This window comes from Dysidea avara, chromosome 3 (assembly GCF_963678975.1).
Source record: "Dysidea avara chromosome 3, odDysAvar1.4, whole genome shotgun sequence".
Classification (NCBI taxonomy): Eukaryota; Metazoa; Porifera; class Demospongiae; order Dictyoceratida; family Dysideidae; genus Dysidea; species Dysidea avara.
Genome location: NC_089274.1, coordinates 48,086,065 through 48,108,882, shown reverse-complemented (window position 1 = coordinate 48,108,882; position 22,818 = coordinate 48,086,065). Strand labels below are relative to the sequence as shown.

Sequence of the window (22,818 nt, the reverse complement as noted above, 5' to 3'; positions counted from 1 at the left end):
GTGCTGTTGAATAGGGGAAGCAGCAACATACTAATTGGGACTTGGTGTTACCAGGGAATACACTGTAGTCTCATAAATAAGCCACCAAAGTTTGGCCTCAATATATAATGAGGTGATCTTATTAATGAGATCTATTTGGGACCTTCTAAAAATGGCCACTATAACAAGGTGATATTAAAGAGGTGGCTGCTATGTGAGTTTTTTATGCAGGTTTCCTCAATTTCAAGTGGTCAATTTTATTTATTCCAATGATTAGTATTGCACCCTCAAATAGCACCAAAGTGCAGTACTGTACTACATGCAAATAACATTACTAAGTGTTGGTGGGTGAATTACTAGTAGCATTATTTAATTATTTCCAGGGCAGGCACAACCAGTCAGGCACAACCAGTCAATAATTAGGCAGTGTAGGACGAGCCCACATAACTGGTGATGTAATTGCATAAGGTCCTTAGCGTTACAATGTACATTCTATAGAAATTGATTTTCTACCTCTCTGTAGGAATATATCCACCGTGGATGTGGTTGTTTAATAAACAAGACTGTTAGCAGTATGTTGGTGACTAACACATGTTGTTATTTTGGAATGTTCAGTTCTATATAACGGTGCTCTTTTCCGTCACAAAAGTTTATGGTACAAACACAGTAAAACTCAAATATCTATCGAACCTTATGGAACCTCTTCATCAATGTTTTATACAATAAATAGTCTCAAGCATCACATATTAAATACATTGCATCAAGTCACGTGGACTAGTACTACTGCCAACAGATGGTTAGACAATTAATTTTTTTTTGAGACTTGCTGATTATCTGCCAGGAGGTAGGATAGATTCAAGTATTATAGATTTATTGAGTGGCTGTACCTGACCTGGGAAAGATCAATGCTCATCAAATAAAATGTATGTAAGTATTAGCATAGCAAAGTATCAGTCAATTTGTTTCTTCCAAATCTAGGAAATAAGCTAGCTATGTTGTATTGTAACTTTGATATGTTTGTCAGCTGGTGCTTTAATTCATTGCCTTTTGGTTCATTTTTGTATCGTGGTACCTGACCATTAGTATACAAGGTGGTGGCACACAGGCTGTTGATCTGGGACCTTGATCAAACTCTTGGTCAACAGTTTTTACTGCTGTTAAGGACAAAAATTGAAACCCTTAATTGAATTTTGTCATGATGATCGACTTCAACACTGCAAGTTACAGGTACGATAACATTTAAAGACTTTAATGGCACATTTCGCAGATTCACCAACGTACAGTGTTTGCCTTTGACACTAACTGACTATACCAAAGAGTCTAATACTCTTTGTCTTTAGAGAGAGGTCCAAACATCTAACTGTGAACACTGGGTATCAGCTATTGTGCTGGCCACGCCAATAGCTGGTCCAATAATACAGCCAACACAATAACTTTGATACCAAGTGTTCACATAACATGCTTGAGAAAAACACTCTCGTACTCACTAGAGTGGTCCTGGACTACCATTTCACTATCAAGCATTGACATCAATTGATTCTCACAATTATACAGCTAGTAAGGATTTTTTATCATACGAAGTCAGAGAAATAATTGCCTAGGTAATTTAAAGGATAAATCATTGATCCTGGATTTTTAGTTGGTGACTCCTGAGGCAAATAATAGGGAGAATTTTGTAGTGTAAATTGACCCCACTTAAAATAGGACACCCGGCCTACAACACTGGACTGTCTTAATGGTCTAAAAGTATCATACAGTGACCCTAAAAATCAAGACACCATCACAATCAGTATATTATGTAGATCCTGTCATACCCATGTAATACACAGGTTTACAAATCTTCACTTTACCCAACCCTGGTGGGGAAAATTAGACTATTTACAGTTTTAGTATGGGGTTTTTTGGCACAGTGTGAAACTGTGAAAATGTGAGTGCGGTTGAAGTCTTGAGCGAATGACGTTTTATTGTGACCTGTGGTTACCAATAATTGATCTGTGACAGTATACTTTTGACCATCAGCTTGGCTGCAGTTGCAGGGTCACTCTATCCCTAGCATGCCAGCGAACATGCCAGTGGGTATTACAATAAAGTTATGCAAAGTGGAAAAGTGGTCTGGCCTATCACAGGGCGTGAGGGCTGATAAAAATTAATCATCAGGGCTATTCATCTATGAAAGACCTCAACAATAATTCAAAGACAAAGCCGTTCAGGGCATCCTTGCAGTCCCGAGTGTAGGCCCACACTATAATCCACCTTTACAGCTAGTTGAGATGTGTCGGTGATGCATAGCTTAGGGGGCTTGCATTGCTATATTCTAGCTTATGATTTGGGGCCTATCATAGCTGGCTACCTGCATGGTATATAGCTATACAACTGATTTCAGTATTGTATGCTTGACCCACTTTTAGATTAGTGACATATACTTATATAGGTACCGGGTAGCTTTATAAGTGGCAAACCTTCACTACTTCGATGCTGCAGTCTATCTTTCTACCCAACTCCTCGATGGCCTTGTTGTTTTTGGCACAGACGCTAGTTAATCCTCCATCAAAAGCAGCTTGTAGTTCCGCCCTTTGCTTGGGTGTAAACTGAGTTCTTTTCTTATGAGTAGACCCGTTTCACTTTAGGATATTTAGCTCAAAGATTTTCGCTTAGGTTCCTAGGCTATGGGTAAACACCTCGAACAGGCTCTGCCTTCTGTGTACACCCTCCAGTGCCTAACTGGTAAAGTAGATAATCACAACAATAACATATCTAGTAGTTCAGACTTCAGTATACTTCAACTTGACGACTAAACATACGGTTGCCAAGCGTATCCCCTGAGCTATTTAGTGACTTTCGTTCAACTTACGCTTCCCATGTGATGTAGAATCTGATAATAACAGTAATAACTTCCAGTTACGTATCTGAATAATAATGTGCGAACCGGGTGTCTGGCCACGTGACTAATGTGCATGCACTTCACTGTACAAGCCAAACAATAACAGTGTCAGCTCTTCCTGATGTAAATACTAGACAGATGCAAACAGCATCGTGGGGCGAGCCTGAACATATTTAATGGGAGTATGCATAGCAGCAATAGTGGTCATATACAAATCTGATAACACAACGTAAAGCATAAGCAAGCAAACAAAATTATTATGTAGAAAAATCAATGTTATTGTTGTGTGACTGATTCATTATTTTACATACTAATTCTGCCTTCTCTGCTGCAAGATTGTGTCCCTTTGCCGAGCATATCTTGTTCTGAGTATTCTCTGTTTCTCCTTCGTCTTTCTTCAGCTTCTTCTGGTGTTTCTCGGTCCCTTCTCAATCTGTACAGCTGTCTCCTTCTTCTAAGCCGTTCTTTTGCATTCATTTAGCCAACCTTAGGTGATTTTCATATTCACGCGCTGATACACGTGTTTCATACGCTGTAATCTACGTCGTATATTTCTCCGTGACATGGTCGATGAGACGAACATAATTATATGGAAGTGCTGTAATCTACTTCGTATATTTCTCCGTGACATGGTCGATGAGACGAACATATATGGAAGTGCTGTAATCTACGTCGTATATTTCTCCGTGACATGGTCGATGAGACGAACATATATGGAAGTGCTGTAATCTACATTGTATATTTCTCCGTGGCATGGTCGATGAGACGAACATATATGGAAGTGCTGTGATTTACGCCGTTTATTTCACGGTAAGTCCGTTTATTTCAGGGTCTCTTTCCGATTTCTTCTGTAGTTTTTTGGGCATGGTCGCTGAGACGAAAGTTACGTGGGCGACTCGCTAGTGTGGGGCTCGCTCAGGCTCGCCCAAATTAAGACATTCAGACTCTCAACTTAAAATCTGGGCTATACAAATCAGTAGTCTCGCGGCGCCCTAAAAAGCCTCTTTTTGGGGTCGGGCGCCGGGAGGCTATATGCTCAACCCGAAATATTCCCCCCCTCGAAATATTTAGGCTAGACTATACGGTGTGAAACACCGGTGCTCCTTGCCGGTGCTGATTGCTTAGAGTGTAGCTACAGTATAAGCGCCTTTTTCGATCACTTCCGATGTGATGGAACCCTGTGAGTTATCGCCATATTGTGTGCTGGTAAATTAATTATGTGATTACCGTCCTGGTGTGAGGTTAACTGTAAGACTTATCGTTTCGTTTGTAATGAAAACCAAGGCCACTCCTATAAATTCTTTAATTCCCGTCCACCGCCCGCATCTATTCAGTTACTGTCAGCACTAAAAGATCATAGTTATTCTGTACGGTACAACACGCGTATGGTACGGAAAATCGTACCATCTGAGTATAGGCTATAGCTAACCTGCTTTGCATATAATATCAAGCAGAAGGTTTTTGCACTGCCGTATACCTATTGACTATGCCGGATGGCACTCTGCTTTCATTTCTTTTCGGGGGAAGGGGCTAGTCTCGCTTAGAGGTTTCTGTACTGATTCAGTGAAGATCGAGCTAGCTAGGTATATACCTCTATAGAGCAATCATATTTTGGTCTGATTAGCTATTCTATTCTCTAGAGCTGAGATGTATTTTGCTTTACAGTAATTAGATGCAAACTTACACTAGCTGTTAAAACTGAGGTGCATGGTCATAGCACACTTAACCAGCAGCACACCCTTGGGGTGCAGGCACACTTTCAGGATATAGCTAGTGTGTGAAGCACACAAGACAAGCAGTGTGACCGTATATTGGTGTAGATGGCATCCTATATCATTTAGAGGTAGTAGAATGTATAGAAAAGCATCAATTTTATTGAATTTATGTGCTATAAATAAACTTATTTTGTGCTAAGCCATTACACAGACACACTACAATAAAATGTGTATTTGTGCATAATTATGTGGTATGCTCTAAATGTGCTGTACATAGCATGCACTCCTGTGGTGTATGTGATATGTAGGAGATGATTGTTCACATTTGTCCATTAGTTAGCAAATGTGAACCCATTTGTCCATTAGTTAGCAAATGTGAACCCATTTGTCCATTATAGTTATATAGCAAATGTGAACCATCATCTCCTACACATCATATACTCTGCCAAAGTATGTGATGTGTGTGTGTGTGATATGCACAAAAACACATTTTATTGTAGTGACAGTTCAAGTCGGTGAACAAAGCCGGTATGTTTGTATCAATAAAGTAACCAATTTGCATTAACCAAGAGTAAATTTACTCTTGATTAACATTAACTCATAGAATTTCCATTAGATTAATCCAGTCAACAACAGATAGATGAAAAAGATGATCAATGGGGGCCCATATATATCTTAAGGTAGCCTCAGTCGAGTGAAATTAAACCCACAATCAAATTCCGGGCTTGGTGATATAGGTTTTAGCTATATACATTTTGAAACAATGTTGAAGTATAGATTTGAAAGCAGTAAGTTGCTGACTGACTAATAGTGCATGTTGTGTACTGTTTGTAGATTGTTGAAATTCCAGGAATGTTACGTCAATTGTGAAACTGCAGATGATGTAATATTTTACAATAATACTATGATGAGTGGTCGACTTTGATAATAAAACTGTCACATTCTACCCTTCCACTCCTGAATGCATAAGTGCTTTTTTCTCCACACTGGAAATGCCATTACTTTGAAAGTACATAAGCCGGTATACCAGTACTGTATGTTCTTTAGAGTAGTCGAGTTAATTATCTAGCTGTTGCATAGCAACCACATACATTGAAACCGTATTGTAAATTTTAATTTTTGTTTCAGTCTTCTTCAGGTAGCAAAGAGATTTAACTGTAGAGAAAGCAATATTCCAGTTTGCAAATTAATGTAAATCTGGCTGTAGCGTAGCATTATTATTATATAGCATAATTAATTGCATGTGCAATAAATTCTTTTTAAACTGAATCTGTGCTGTTGAATGAGGCATGCACATTGCCTACCGAGATGAAGTAAGAAAACATAACATGGCAGAGATTTTATGGTGGGTTTATGAGTTCTAATGAATATTTCAGTAACGAATGTATATTATCTAGCATTGTTTAATTGTTAATTGTGTTGTAGCCACTCACTACTTACTATGGATGGGACAATGTGTTTAGCTACTCTTATCTGAATGTATATATACTCTTTAAGGTTAACAACATCCACATTAATTTGTGCTGTAGGTCCTATACCATGCACGGTGACATTGTAATTGCTCTCCTTGCTTATTTACCCAATTGTGTTCTAAATTGTCACTTATATAATTTGAGTATATATGTAAGACCACCTGATAGCTACAAAGTAGCATACACAGTACCATTCATGTGAAGTTCTGCACACAACGTGAGATCATGTACATAAGATTTAAGTACATCAGTAGGACTATAGTAGGAAATGTATGGGCATGGCAAGGCTGAAAATGTGTGCTGATGAATAATTTTATAATTACAGCTAAGCAGATTATTATGTTGTGTTCTAAGTTTACTCAGCTAGAAATGCTTGTAAAGATAGCCCATTGTAGCCAGGTGATGGCAAGGCTAGAAGACACTGAGAAAAGGCATAATACGCATATATGGTACGTACCATACGCGTATGCCTATACCGTACGCGTATGGTACGGAAAATCGCACCGTATGCGTATGGTATGTACCATACGCGTATGGTATGTACCATACGCGTATGGTACATACCATACGCGTACGGTACAAAATACGCTTATGGTATAGAACAATTCCACTTTTTCAGTACACAGGCTCAGGTACAATAGGGTGTCAGCTCTCGTGCCAGTGTGCTATTAAGTCAGCATAAATTCACCTCGGTGGTATTGCTAGATGAAGGCACAATTTAGCATACTTTTGTACCGTATGCAGTTTACTATAATAATGGTTTGAAAATCTGCCGATCACATACTTATAATTGTATGGACCGCCTGAGGTTGATTGTATCACCTTTCAGCAGTAGTAGTAGTATTAGAAAACCTTACAAATAGTGGGGATTTAACAAGCTTTGGGGAGGTTGCCACTGGAATTTATCAAATCTCCTGTATTACTCCATATGACCGAGGGGACTGAGGCATAACAATGATAGGCATAAATGAAGTTAATGCGCATATATTTAAGTTCTCAAGCACATGTGACCATCAGTATGATCCTAAAAGGATCTGAGTGTGCATGGCAATGGTAAATGAAACAATTTACAATGAACAATTAACTAGCTATAACATATTGGCTGAATCCAGCCACTTCTTGCCAATACTGTCCCCTCTGAGGCTAAGATACTCTGGTACGAACCTTCAGAATTGTACATCCTCTGTTTCTGTGTATGTAAGCAATATTGATTGTTTGGTACATTCTTTTGCAGTAAGACTAGTTTGACCCACTGCTTTTAGAGAGCAGGGGCGGATCCAAGAGCTGGCAAGGGTAGGGGCGCTATGGTAGGCCATTTGTTTCAAAATGATTTTTTGGTATGTGCAATGAATTATTTGGTATGTGCAATGAATTATTTGGCATGTGCAATGAATTCTTTGGTATGTGCAATGAATTATTTAATATGTGCAATGAATTATTTAATATGTTATTTTTTTTATTATTATTATTTGTTTACTGTACAGAAACCTCCATATGGAGTAGCGTAACTCACCGGTTATCGACCAGTTAACGTTTCTCGCGTCATAAATCAGCCATACAACGTCGTAGAACAGTGAAAATTTCAACACCACTAGATAAAGTAACGCCTAATACATCTGCTAAATATCATTCCCACAATTAAAACTACGCAAATACAGTGGTGATTATAGCTAAGGGCGTACGTTCATCTATTATCGACCGTCTCTATCTATTATCGACTTACGTGTATATTCCAATTAGCTATTATCGACTTTTTCCAAGAAACTGGTAATAGATCGCTATGAATTTCATGAAGCAATACAACTATGCAAACAGTCTAACCACTATTACAAGAAGGGTCTACACCTAAAAAATGAATCTATTTGAACCTATAGTTCAAGAGTTATGCACACACAAATTAGCTAAATTTATATTTACAGATTCCACATATATACAAGTCATTGTTAACTTGTAAGCACTGGCTGTGCATCCACTTCTTGCACCGTTCATTAGTACACTCAACCCACTCCCTCATCAGCTTCCCAGCACTTGACAAATCATCCTGGTATAACCCAAAGCATACGGCACATTCATTACTAGAAATTTCTTTGTCTTGTACACCATATTGATCTTCGTCTTCTACTTCGGAGTCAGAAGATAGCTCAGCTACCACTGGTGCCTTCTGTGTCTTGTTTGCAGACCTCTTGTGTTTCTGTCCTCTTTGCTTTGCTCTCTCTTCATCCTTCTTTCTTCTCAATTCAACTTTTCTTTTCTTCTTTCTCATGTCGTTTTCTATCTCGCTCCTCTTTTCTCTTTGCTTTCTGTTCCTCTTCTTCCTTTTTCTTCTTTTCCTTTTCAATTAGAAGTGCTAAAGACTCAGCACTTGTGAGCACTCTAGCAGTTGATTTAGATTTGGTGGATGCTTTCGATACTACTCTTCTTTCACCCAAAATTTCCCGAAGCTCTGACACAAACACTCTGGTATTTGCTAGACTAGCTGAAAGACTGTACGTAGGCTGTTCTGGTGATGGCACTACATTTTCCTTGTCTACTGTACTGTCCATAGGCTGTTCTGGTGATGGCACTACATTTTCCTTGTCTACAGTACTGTCATCTTCGGTGCTAGTATTACAGTTCAGTGGTTCAACTTGCTCCCCATTTACCTGTGTCTCTATGGTGGTGCTCGATGACAAGTTCTCTGGAAGTTCATCTGGATGTTGTTGCTGTAGCCATGACACATACATTTGATCGTCATAAATGTTGTAGCCATTATCATACCTTCTTTGAAACAATTCAATTTGCTCCTCACTATATGAAACAGGTGATAGTCCCGGACCACTTTCTTCTAGATTGTGTTCACTAAACCCATCTTGTGAAACACTTGAATGTTCATTGGGCTGTGTCACTGCTGGCATCATTACTGGTGTTGCTTCTGGTATCTTATTAGATATTGAAGAATTATCATATGGCTTGATGGCAGTGGAATTGAATGGATAAACACCCACCTTTCAAAATCCGGATACAATTGTATGTGGTTGTATAGACAAAAACCAAGCCTTGTTGAAAAGTGATGAGAACTGAAATCTGGTGACCACTTTACCAGGGTTGTCGGCCATGTACTCATGACAAACTCTAGACCAATGCTTTTTTAAAGGACCAAAAAAGCTCACATCAAGAGGCTGAGCAACATGAGTGGTATGGGGTGGCAAGCAAAAAAGAATAATTTCATTTTCAGCTGCAAACTTTATAGCCTCCAAAGTAAAATGGGAGGAATGGCCATCTAAAAGTAACAACACAGGTCGAGAAGGTGGAATACTTTTTGTGAACTGTTTACTCAGCCACTCAAAAAACAGCTCGTGGTCTGTCCACCCTTGGGGAGACATTGCGTATTTTGTATCTGGTACCTCACCTCTAGTCCATTCATAGTTCAAGCGTTCCCCCTTAAAAATCACCATTGGTGGTATCATAGTGCCTACAGCATTAGCACAGGCTAAGATTGTTATTTGTGCCTTGTTCCCCGAAGATGGTCCATGAACTTTTTTGATCCCTTTAAGTGCAACACGTTTCAGCTGCTTATGGTCAAGTGGCATGCCCGACTCATCCATATTATAAATGTAACTGGGTTTATCCATCAAGCCATTCACCTCCAAGGTATTCCTTAGCAATGCAAAATAGTGGTCTAGCGCTGACTGGCTTACTGCATTGAACCTGCAATGTGATAGTGGATCTGAGGTTCGTAGGGACAATTCGGAATGTCTTTTCATAAATTTATACCACCATCCTTCTCCATTAAATTTTATCATTTGCAAACCCTCTTTTGCTCTTTTCTTCTCCGTCAACCTCTTCACACAGTCTATTACTTCCCTCTTTGTTTTTCCATTCCCCATTTTGCAGCACTCTACTAGGAAATCAACCAATTCTTGGTCTTCCTCTGGTGTTAGGAAGCCTGGTGGACCAGGCTTCGCTCCATGCTTCACTCGTCCAGAAATTCTGTCCTTTAGTGTAGTTCGTGGCACGTCAAATTGTTCTGCAGCTTTATTCACCCCCATCTCCTTTGAAATAACCGCGTTCATTGCTCTAGTCATAGATTCAGGGTCCCACAGTTTGCGGCGTTTAACAGCGCCAAGATGCTGTACTTCCGATATTTTATTTCTTGTCTTCCATCCTTTCTTAGCGGTAGATGTTCGCTTCCGTTTAGGCATTGGATTACGCCAGACCAGACAGCAACAAAGGTCTCAAAGTTGGTCTCTAGATAACCTTCCCGTATAATTGCGTATTTATTCGTATACTGACTGGTCGATAATAGGTGTGGTATCCTGGTCGATAATAGGTAGTGGTCGATAACCGATGAGTTACGCTATATAGTACAACAGATTAAATTAAGAATAAATTATAGTGATTGTACTTAGCTACAATTAATACATTGTTTAAATGTGTTTAAGGTAGGTGATTCCACAGTACTGCTAGATAGGTTATTCCATAATTTAATTGTAGAGGGGTAATAAGAGTAAAGGTAAGAATCAATTCTGGAGTGTGGCTGCAAAAATCGTTGATCGTGACCTCGTGTTTGGCTTGCTGTTGGGATTAAATAGGTTCCATGAATTATTTGGTATGTGCAATGAATTATTTGATATGTTCAATGAATTATTAATAAATCATTGGCATATTCAAGTGTTTTATTTTGTGAACTATATTTTTGCAAATTATATATTTTGCGTTGGTGTTGGGTATCGTTATCATAATCGGGTTGTTGTTAGTATCAGTGTAGAGCTTATGCAGGGGCGTGGTAATTATTACTAAGCGCCTAGCGCTCACAAATGTAAGACACGACACTGCCATTTGTAGGGGGTACTGTATCAGTTTACAACAGCAACAAGGAATAGTCACTTCCATACCACCAACTGATATGCTTGTGACCGGCATCAAGAAGTTTAGTTACTCGATACCTCGATAAATTGAAGCTGATTTGTTGCGATCAGAAGATCCTAATACTGAAACGCTAGCTATTGAGTGCATGGGCATGAATGTCCAGATGTGATGTATGGAGATGTATAAACTACTTCAAACTGACACCCAGTGTTTATACACACGAGCAACTAAAATCTTATAAAAAGTCTAGAGCCCAGTAGAGGATTTCAATCATGTTGTAAACGGATGGGTGAGTGATAGTGTTTGCACTGTCAGTAGATCCAGTTTTTTTTCATAACATTTTTTTAATTTTCTTGTTTTAATACAGCACTTGTAAACATTTTCAAAGTCTTTCCTTACCCTGAATGTATGGGGTTTCAGTTAAGACCATCATTATTAAATTCCTTGTTTCCCGTCACCGCCTGCATCAATTTTTAGGGCAGCCGCACCAAATTTTAATTATTTTATTATAGATCACGTGAATGCTCTATTTCATGATAAAAGGAGGCACAGAGTGGCTATATAAACATAGCAGAAGGGTGGAAGACCCTCCACTCTTGTTCAGCTAGGTGCATGGGTGTGCAGTCCTGTATGCAGCATGGCAGCCTTCAAGATCGAGATACTCAAATAGAGCAGTCAGAGACTGAGATAACAAGAGTCCAGTGTATAATCAATAATCACCTCCCGCCCACATCAGTTTTTGTTCCATTGGGTGATGGCAAACAAGCAATGTAATTATGATGGCCTACACAGAGTGGCACTTTTTGAAGTGTCCCCTTTTCTGAAATCAGCAAAATAGATTTCACCACACCAAAGCATAAGCGCAAACAAGCTGTCACTGAAGGTTGTAGAGAGCCCACCATAGGTGGCAGAAAGGGGGGGCTAGGGGGCTTAACCTTCCTCAGAATGATATCACGCTGAAGTTATCCTTCTTGGAGTGGGGCTGAAAACCGTGATAGAGATCGAGATACTCTAATAGAGCAGTCACTGTAATAAAGCAGTCACAGTATTAGAGCAGTGTGTAAGGATTTTTATATAGTTTATCAGCTATAAATGTGTAGCTGGTGAGGTGGGCAGCTATTGTCAGCTGACTGTGACCTTTTTTTTTTGTTTTTGGTCTCACCTTACGAAACCAAAGACAATGTAGTGGCTCAGTTCATTTTGACCTGCCCTGGTCAGCCCCCCCCCCCTTATATCAACTACTTCCTCCGCCACTGGAGCCCACTATACAAAAGTAAGAAGTTTAATTCCTAGGTCTACTGATTTTGATTTAGCCACTTTTCATAATGAAATGTTTCAAGGGCTGGAAAAGCAGTTGTGCTGTGATTGATGGCAGAGTATAATGATTTGTATGTCCCACAAACAGAATCTGGGGTTTTATCTAAACCTTTAACAGACCTGCATGATCCAAGAGCAATGGAATTGACATAAAATGACCTTTTTACAAAATATGAGCATATTTATGGGTCTGTATCTTTCACAATTACCAAGCAGTCACGGTGGAGGAGCATACAAGAGATCAGAGTAAATATCATGCTTGGTTTGACCAATGTGCGGGCAGGATAACAGTACCCAAGTTGCATGAAACCTTGCACACTAGCAACCATCTGTTTCTCTGATCAAATTTACATGCTATCCTGAGTTTACATCCTCTGCATGCCACTATGAGTGCAAGCATGAAGATATTGCCAGGGTAGCATATACAGAAAAAATGCAAGCTTGTCATGAAAAATATTATTTATGGTGATCCAATGTGGTCTTATTTTGGATCCAGAATTTCCATTCAAGTGCCTCAGTCTGTTGTGTTATGTTTTAGAAATCAAGTGTCCTTTCTCTTGCAAAAATAAGGCATTCTCCCTGAGGCCATTCTTGATAATTCTTCCTTTTCCTTGGAACATGACAGTAGCACTTTAAGAAGATTACATGCATGTACTATGTTCAACTGCAAATGAAACTATGTCATGTACGATACAGTGATTGTGTAGCTTGGAGGGAAGATGAAATAATTTTACCAGAAGGTAGAGCTGGATTCTGATTTTATTGACTCTGCTATACATGATGTCGAGCCATTTATTAAATTAGCCATATTGTCTCAATTAGTGGAAAAGTGGTTTAGAAAGGAATCAATAATGCCACTACTGGAATCAGGTAGTACAGCTATTAGTGATGCAGATGGTACAAGCTCAATTGTTGTATAAGCGAAGTAGATTCTACTGATTCTCAGGTTGGTTGGTGAGGTGGATGCCACTGCTATAGTTTTAGGAGCAATGATGTCTATGCTTCTTCAAGCTCTTCTAATGACCAGCAAGGGTATATTGTTATTACGGTAAAGGGGAAAGATTATGACGACATGATTTGCTGTGATAGCAGGGACTGTGTGATAAAATGGTTTCATTTTCGTACTTACAAATAACTAGAAAAGATGGCCAAAAGGAAAACATTGTTGTCCAGACTGCCACAAGCTAAGGAGCTCAAGGAATTCAAAGAAGACAAAATATCAGTAATTATTTTACATGTACATTTCAATAACATAAATATCAACAATGCACATTATTTCACATACTAAATATCAAGACACACGATAGTGTGTCGTGCGGCCCAAGAAGCCGGCGCGCCACACCGTGAGTATATTAACAGGAAGAAAGAAAACGCAATTTTCACACCTATGTAGCTCTGTGATCCCTTATCCGATTGGAACCAAATTTGCTGGAGACATGCCGCCCAGTTCGGGGAGTCTACATACCAAATTTGAAGAAAAGCGCTCCAGCCATTTCCGAGATACGAGCGAACAAAATTTCGTTTTAATTTCTTCGTTTTTTTCTTCTTCATTTCGCACACTTCGAAAAATTCGCCATAAAACACGAATGCATGCTCGGATTGGGCTGAAATTTGGCACACTTAAAGGGCTCATTATGGCGGATCTCTGTACCAACTTTGGTAGGAATCTGATGAACATTCACGGAGTTATTACCGATTATTTGCGTAAAATAAGGTCGAAGGTCTGTCACGCCTACAGGGTAAACCCCTTGGAGGAATCAGTTGAAAATTGATATGTAGATGGAGCAACCATCGTAGGAGTGCCTTTTTGTGGTTTGAAAAGAATCGGGATAAAGACCATGGAGATATGACACAAAACCCAACCTATGTCAAAATTACGCGATCGATTTTTATGAATAAAAAAACTATTAGTTTTCGTGTCTACCAGGCAAACCGCTTAGAGCAACGAGCTGAAAATCAGTATGTAGCTGGAATAATCATCATAGAAAGTTCTTGCAGTAGTACAGAAGAATCGGATTACAAATCACTGAGTTATGATTCGAAAGGAAACTACGTGCAGCAAATGCGAGATCGAGATACTCTAATAGAACAGTCACACTAATAAAGCATTCAGCTGCATGTATAATTTACAAAGTTATATTACATTGCAAGTTATTCTGTAGGGAATTCAGCTACAAACAAGTCACCATGTAGTCAGATCAGCTAGAAGAAGGTACCTAATAGAGAGTTCAGCTACAAAGAAGCCATCATGTAGAGAGTTCAGCTCAAATAAATCACCCTGTAGAGAATTCAGCTACAAACAAATTGCCCTGTAGAGAGATCAGCTAGAAGAAGTTACCTTGTAGAGAGTTCAGTTACAAAGAAACAATCATGCAAAGAGTTTAGCTGCAAACAAATCACCCAGTAGAAAGTTCCGCTATGAACAGATAACACTGTAGACGGTTCAGTTAGAAACAAGTCATCCTGTAGATAGATCAGCTAGAAGAAGTCACTTTGTAGAGAGTTCAGTTACAAAGAAACCACCATGTAAGAGAGTTCAGATGCAAACAAATCACCTGTAGAGAGTTCAGCTAGGAACAAGTCACCCTGTACAGAGATCAGCTAGAAACAAGTCACCCTGTAGAGAGTTCAGCTAGAAGAAGTTACATTGTAGAGAGTTCAGCTACAAAGAAACTACCATGTAGAGAGTTCAGCTGCAAACAAATCGCCCTATAGAGAATTCAGCTACAAACAAATCACCCTGTAGAAAGATCAGCTAGAAGAAGTTACCTTGTAGAGAGTTCAGCTACAAACAAGTCACCCTGTAGAGAGTTCAGCTAGAAGAAGTTACATTGTAGAGAGTTCAGCTACAAACAAATCACCCTGTAGAGAGTTCAGCTACAAACAAGTCACCCTGTAGAGAGATCAGCTAGAAGAAGTTACATTGTAGAGAGTTCAGCTACAAAGAAACTACCATGTAGAGAGTTCAGCTAGAAACAAATCACCCTGTAGAGAGTTCAGCTAGAAGAAGTTACATTGTAGAGAGTTCAGCTACAAACAAATCACCCTGTAGAGAGTTCAGCTACAAACAAGTCACCCTGTAGAGAGATCAGCTAGAAGAAGTTACATTGTAGAGAGTTCAGCTACAAAGAAACTACCATGTAGAGAGTTCAGCTACAAACAAGTCACCCTGTAGAAAGATCAGCTAGAAGCAGTTACCTTGTAGAGAGTTCAGCTACAAACAAATCACCCTGTAGAGAGTTCAGCTACAAACAAGTCACCCTGTAGAGAGATCAGCTAGAAGAAGTTATATTGTAGAGAGTTTAGCTACAAAGAAACTACCATGTAGAGAGTTCAGCTACAAACAAGTCACCCTGTGGAGAGTTCAGCTAGAAGAAGTTACATTGTAGAGAGTTCAGCTACAAAGAAACTACCATGTAGAGAGTTCAGCTGCAAACAAATTGCCCTGTAGAGAATTCAGCTACAAACAAATCACCCTGTAGAAAGATCAGCTAGAAGAAGTTACCTTGTAGAGAGTTCAGCTACAAACAAGTCACCCTGTAGAGAGTTCAGCTAGAAGAAGTTACATTGTAGAGAGTTCAGCTACAAAGAAACTACCATGTAGAGAGTTCAGCAGCAAACAAATTGCCCTGTAAAGAATTCAGCTACAGACAAATCACCTTGTAGAAAGATCAGCTAGAAGAAGTTACCTTGTAGAGAGTTCAGCTACAAACAAATCACCCTGTAGAGAGTTCAGCTAGAAGAAGTTACATTGTAGAGAGTTCAGCTACAAAGAAACTACCATGTAGAGAGTTCAGCTGCAAACAAATTTCCCTGTAGAGACAAACAAATCACCCTGTAGAAAGATCAGCTAGAAGACGTTACCTTGTAGAGAGTTCAGCTAGAAACAAATCACCCTGTAGAGAGTTCAGCTAGAAACAAGTCACCCTGTAGAGAGATCAGCTAGAAACAAGTCACCCGTAGAGAGTTCAGCTAGAAGAAGTTACATTGTAGAGAGTTCAGCTACAAAGAAACTACAATGTAGAGAGTTCAGCAGCAAACAAATCGCCCTGTAGAGAATTCAGCTACAAACAAATCACCGTGTAGAAAGATCAGCTAGAAGAAGTTACCTTGTAGAGAGTTCAGCTACAAACAAATCACCCTGTAGAGAGTTCAGCTAGAAACAAGTTACCCTGTAGAGAGTTCAACTAGAAGAAGTTACATTGTAGAGAGTTCAGCTACAAAGAAACTACCATGTAGAGAGTTCAGCTGCAAACAAATCGCCCTGTAGAGAATTCAGCTATAAACAAATCACCCTGTAGAAAGATCAGCTAGAAGAAGTTACCTTGTAGAGAGTTCAGCTACAAACAAGTCACCCTGTAGAGAGTTCAGCTAGAAGAAGTTACATTGTAGAGAGTTCAGCTACAAACAAATCACCCTGTAGAGAGTTCAGCTACAAACAAGTCACCCTGTAGAGAGATCAGCTAGAAGAAGTTACATTGTAGAGAGTTCAGCTACAAAGAAACTACCATGTAGAGAGTTCAGCTGCAAACAAATTTCCCTGTAGAGACAAACAAATCACCCTGTAGAAAGATCAGCTAGAAGAAGTTACCTTGTAGAGAGTTCAGCTACAAACAAGTCACCCTGTAGAGAGTTCAGCTAGAAGAAGTTACATTGTAGAGAGTTCAACTACAAAGAAACTACCATGTAGAGAGTTCAGCAGCAAACAAATTGCCCTGTAAAGAATTCAGCTACAGACAAATCACCTTGTAGATAGATCAGCTAGAAGAAGTTACCTTGTAGAGAGTTCAGCTACAAACAAATCACCCTGTAGAGAGTTCAGCTAGAAGAAGTTACATTGTAGAGAGTTCAGCTACAAAGAAACTACCATGTAGAGAGTTCAGCTGTAAACAAATTTCCCTGTAGAGACAAACAAATCACCCTGTAGAAAGATCAGCTAGAAGACGTTACCTTGTAGAGAGTTCAGCTACAAACAAATCACCCTGTAGAGAGTTCAGCTAGAAACAAGTCACCCTGTAGAGAGATCAGCTAGAAACAAGTCACCCGTAGAGAGTTCAGCTAGAAGAAGTTACATTGTAGAGAGTTCAGCTACAAAGAAACTACAATGTAGAGAGTTCAGCAGCAAACAAATCGCCCTGTAGAGAATTCAGCTACAAACAAATCACCGTGTAGAAAGATCAGCTAGAAGAAGTTACCTTGTAGAGAGTTCAGCTACAAACAAATCACCCTGTAGAGAGTTCAGCTAGAAACAAGTTACCCTGTAGAGAGTTCAACTAGAAGAAGTTACATTGTAGAGAGTTCAGCTACAAAGAAACTACCATGTAGAGAGTTCAGCTGCAAACAAATCGCCTTGTAGAGAATTCAGCTATAAACAAATCACCCTGTAGAAAGATCAGCTAGAAGAAGTTACCTTGTAGAGAGTTCAGCTACAAACAAGTCACCCTGTAGAGAGATCAGCTAGAAGAAGTTACATTGTAGAGAGTTCAGCTACAAAGAAACTACCATGTAGAGAGTTCAGCTAGAAACAAATCACCCTGTAGAGAGTTCAGCTAGAAGAAGTTACATTGTAGAGAGTTCAGCTACAAACAAATCACCCTGTAGAGAGTTCAGCTACAAACAAGTCACCCTGTAGAGAGATCAGCTAGAAGAAGTTACATTGTAGAGAGTTCAGCTACAAAGAAACTACCATGTAGAGAGTTCAGCTAGAAACAAATCACCCTGTAGAGAGTTCAGCTAGAAGAAGTTACATTGTAGAGAGTTCAGCTACAAACAAATCACCCTGTAGAGAGTTCAGCTAGAAACAAGTCACCCTGTAGAGAGATCAGCTAGAAACAAGTCACCCGTAGAGAGTTCAGCTAGAAGAAGTTACATTGTAGAGAGTTCAGCTACAAAGAAACTACCATGTAGAGAGTTCAGCTGCAACCAAATTGCCCTGTAGAGACAAACAAATCACCTTGTAGAAAGATCAGCTAGAAGAAGTTACCTTGTAGAGAGTTCAGCTACAAGCAAATCACCCTGTAGAGAGTTCAGCTACAAACAAGTCATCCGGTAGAGAGATCAGCTAGAAGGACCACCTTGCAGAGAGGTCAGCTACAAAGAAATCATCCTGCTTCACCTTTTTTTCTTCCTGTAGTAAAGAAACAATGACAGGTTAAAAAGCCCTAAAGCCAGCCATAGGCCGGCTTTGAGGTATACAAATACAAAAAGAAGTGAAATCTAATCCAAAACAGCCAAGCTGTAAAAAAAGAGTGTGGCCCTGAGAAAGGCTATGGTGAAAAAAGATGTGAAATCCAAGATGGCGGCCAAGAAATGGCTGTGATGGTAGGTTAATGGTAAAAATTTTAATAACGACAATTCAAGTGAATTTTGTGCCAAGACCAAGCGGCACCAAATTCACTGAGTTGTTGTTATTCAAATTTTTACCATTAACCTACCATCACAGCCATTTCTTGGCCGCCACCTTGGATTTCACATCTTTTTTCACCATAGCCTTTCTCAGGGCCGCACTCTTTTTTTACAGCTTGGCTGTTTTGGATTAGATAAATATTAACAGTGTACATTATATGAAAAAAAAAGTTAAAATGGTACTACCAATCACAACAATTACATAGTGCACCTATTTTATCAATAGGAGATATGCTTTCCTTCATCACCTTTAAGCACATTAATAGAAAGAGTTGATCGCAATATCAAAAACATTTGCCTCATCAGCCCAATGACTCTTTCAACATCCTAACTGGAGACAGCTGGCAAGCAGTGTCAGTTTACCTAGTAAAAGGATGTATCTTGACTTCTGCACAGTGCAGCCTGATCAATTGTGAAGCCACAATCTGCTAAGATGACATCTCCAGGCAACAGTGTTGAAAGCAGAGCACAGTTTTCAGTCAAATGCAGCCTTTTGAGTGATGCCTATTAAAAGTATGTATGTGTTATGCTTCTTATAAGTTTGAGCTCTTGTCATTCCAAATCTTGATGTGGAATATTTAAGCATTACTTCATCAAAGTAATTAAGAGCTGATCAAACATGGCACAGCCAGAAAAATGGCATTCAGGTATATAGCTAGCAAACTGCAAAAGATGGCAGCCCGGTATAAAACTTCACCTGCTTATTGTTGTCTTCTAAACTCTGTCTGTAAGCTGATTGTAACCAATTGACCTTTGTGTTCAGTTAGGCTTCTCTTGTTCTCAGGAGTTCAAGTTCTTCCATGGCCTTATATACTTCTGGAGTAGTTCTTCATTATTTCTTATGTAGTTCATCATAGTCTAATTTAAATATTTCTTAAGCTCGTTGTAATCTGTTCAGTTCATCCAACCTCAATATTTTCTTACTCTAGCTCGTTCACCTTCTCTTGTTTCTTCTTCTATTAACTGTGACAATCTCTCCCTCTCATTTTCTTCACATCTTTTCCTCTCCTCTAATCTTTGCCAGCTGTTCTTTCTTCTTCCAGTTTTCTTGTTCCTTCTGCTGGACTCTGCATTCCTTTGCTTTTACCTTTTGCTATTCAGTTATCAGAGAGTTCTCGGTCTGTTCCACGTATCCCGGGAAGCCGTTCTTTGAAAATCCGCGACTAGCCGGCCGGACTTCCATTTTTGTCTCATCGGACTGTCAACACGTTTGAAGATAGAAGGGATGTACTTCGATGTAAACTGGTTGTTAGCCACTCTTTTTCTCCATTAATGACTACACTGATGTTTACCGGCTATATCACTGTATGCTTCACCTCGTGCTTCACTGGGTAGCTATAGATTCTTTCTGTTGACATGTAGCTAGCACTGCAATCCTTCAATCCAGATATTTTGGAAAGTATAAAAACTCAATCCACTTCCTTTCGCACATAGATTAGAACAATTCACAGCACAACCGACCTAGTTACCACAAGACATCATCAACCAACAAACTATTGACAGCTTCAAACAATTATTATACAATCACTTTTAATTTAATGTACATTAGCACTTATGCCCCAGGCGGGCTCTGCTAATTAAACAATATAATATAATAATAATAATAATAATAATAATAGTTTGGCATCTTTCATCCCCTATGGAAAATGGCGGAGCAGCGCTAACGTGTGTCTTAAATTAGTGAGAGCTAGGCACTTAGAAATAATTACCACGCCCTCTGATAAGCTCTGTAGCGATACTAACAACAACCCGATTATGATAACGATACTTAACACAACCAATGCAAAATATATAATTTGCAAAAATATAGTCCACAAAATAAAACACTCAAATCATTGAATATACCAAATGATTTATTGAATATACCAAATACTTCATTGAACATATCAAATAATTCATTGAATATACCAAATAATTCATTGAATAGCTATACCAAATAATTCATTGAACATATCAAATAATTCATTGAATATACCAAATAATTCATTGCACATACCAAATAATTCACTGAACATACCAAATAATTCATTGAACATATCAAATAATCATTTTGAAACAAATGGCCTACCATAGGGTGCAAACAAGTTCAGATCCACACCGTTAATAAGGGGAAGCCACCTTGGAAGCCATTCTGAGCAGCTATATAGCTAGCTATGTTTACAACACATAGAAGCAAATAAACACCATTCCTCTCAGTATAGTGTTTTACTGTTGAATTTTACCATTTAGGCCCCACATTAGAATGGAAGGAATGGTACTAGACTTATTGCTTTTATCGGAAATCATGCCTCAACTATCAATTACTGAATTAGCAAAGTGGCACAACCCCACTGAGAAATATGATTGGGAAAGGGATAAGGGTGTATGTATGGTGTATGATATAGGGAGCTGAAAATGAAGCGTAATGGCCACACCATAGCGGTTGGCTAACAATAATAATTTTAAATGAACTACAGAGCACACACACATCGCATCAAATACTATCGACACAAAATACATGAGAAAGCTTGGGTAGCAGAGTGGGGGCTAGCAAAATAATAATAATCTTAACAAAGAGCTGCTCAGACCAAACAGCCCTGGGAATAATCTGGTGGCTGCATACATTTTCAAATCACCAGGGAAAACCCTAACTTGCTCCACTCTGCTGTGTATGCAAGATTAAGTTCAAATGTACAATTTACATCTACTTTTTAACTCCAATCTTCTAAGGAAAACTTGGGAGGGTGGGCGGGAGCCAACCTGTATCATACATGTGGCATAGATTGAATTAAAGCACCCTTATATACCCAGCATCACCTGAGGATGTGACACAACCATATACTGTATTCAAGTGGGAACTTATTTTCTGTCTAATTCACTGTGTTCAACCGTCAGTCCGTTACACAGTGTTACAAAAGAAGAACACTAGGAGAAGGGCCTCTGCAATCAATCCAGTCACAATGGAATACTCGGACGATTCCTGTCAAATGTAGGGAATCCATTACGTGTTGCTGCCGTGAATCGACACCTTGCGCTGTCAGCAAAGCTAAATGGGACACAAAGGAGGACACAGGTAAGTCCATGAGGCATGCATTGTATGTACTGTGGTATGCCAAAAGGCACCTGTTGGCTGAAGCAACGTTGAACAGTGAAAAAATCAAGCCAGTAGTTTTAGCTTCTATCAAGTTACGCTTTTCTGAAGGAGTCAGTCAGTCATTCAGTCAGTCAGGCAGTAGAAAAAACTTATAATTAAATATATTATACTAATTAATTATATTTATACTAATACTAATTATATTAATTATATTTTTGTTTTCTGAGGGTCTGCACATTGGGGCAGGTATGCCAGCCTATTGTCAGGCAGAGGTAACTCCAGTACATTCATTAACTTTGATATGTTGGATGGTTTTGTGCCTCACATTATGAACTTCAGGTGCTGCTGCACCCTCTGGCATTGATGCTCATGGTTGATGATGCTCATGGTTGAAAGTATAATGAGGGTTTCACTCCTTTCTGTACTAGGTAAACTGTGTTCTGCCATAGCATTATTGGCTTGTTGATTGAATGTGCATCACTTTTGTTGACCCTATAATTATTCCCCCTGATGGCATTTGCTGACTGATAGCTTTGGACAAGAGATCAAGTGTGTTGTGAAACATTTTGATTTCCAAAGTCATTTTATGTGTAATTGTAATGGACATTCTGCTCACTGCTGGCTTTATACAGTTGTGTGCTGGCCAACCCTTAGGGAGTGAGGGGCTGCTGTCCATGCAATGAACTGAGGGTATATGTTACTAATAGATATTGATATTGCTTTCATTTTCTCTTAAAGGAGCTGTGGTCTTATTCAGGATTTGTGTCCATCTCTGATGAATACTCACCAGCAGGGCCGCCCAGAGAAATTAAGGGGCCCAGGGCAAAGAGTTGAAGTGGGGCCCTTGACCCAAGTTGTAAGGTGAAGACCAAAAAAAAAAAAAAAAAAAAAGTCACAACCTGCTGGCAATGACAATAACTACCCATCACCAACCATATCTACTTATCTATAAGCTTGCTACACTGCTCCTCTGAAGAATACTGTGACTGCTCTATTAGAGTATTTAGATCTGACTGCTCTATTAGAGTATATCGATCTTTTAAACAGGTATTCAGGGCGCCCTTCATGGGGCCTCCTGGGGCCCTTTCAGGCTGGGGCCTGGGGCAAAATGCCCCAGTTGCCCTCCAC

At 39.3% G+C, this 22,818-nt stretch overlaps 1 protein-coding gene across 1 annotated transcript in view; it reads left to right on the top strand.

Annotated features, from left to right (window-relative positions):
• Nucleotides 1–3,933: 3,933 nt before the first annotated feature.
• Nucleotides 3,934–22,818, top strand: part of LOC136251625 (mucin-5AC-like) — a 33,115-nt gene continuing 14,230 nt past the window's right edge. The window contains exon 1 of the mRNA XM_066044082.1: nucleotides 3,934–4,040. Within this exon, the coding sequence (XP_065900154.1) occupies nucleotides 4,031–4,040 (10 nt within the window). The 5' untranslated portion in view covers nucleotides 3,934–4,030. The remainder of the gene's footprint in view (nucleotides 4,041–22,818) is intronic.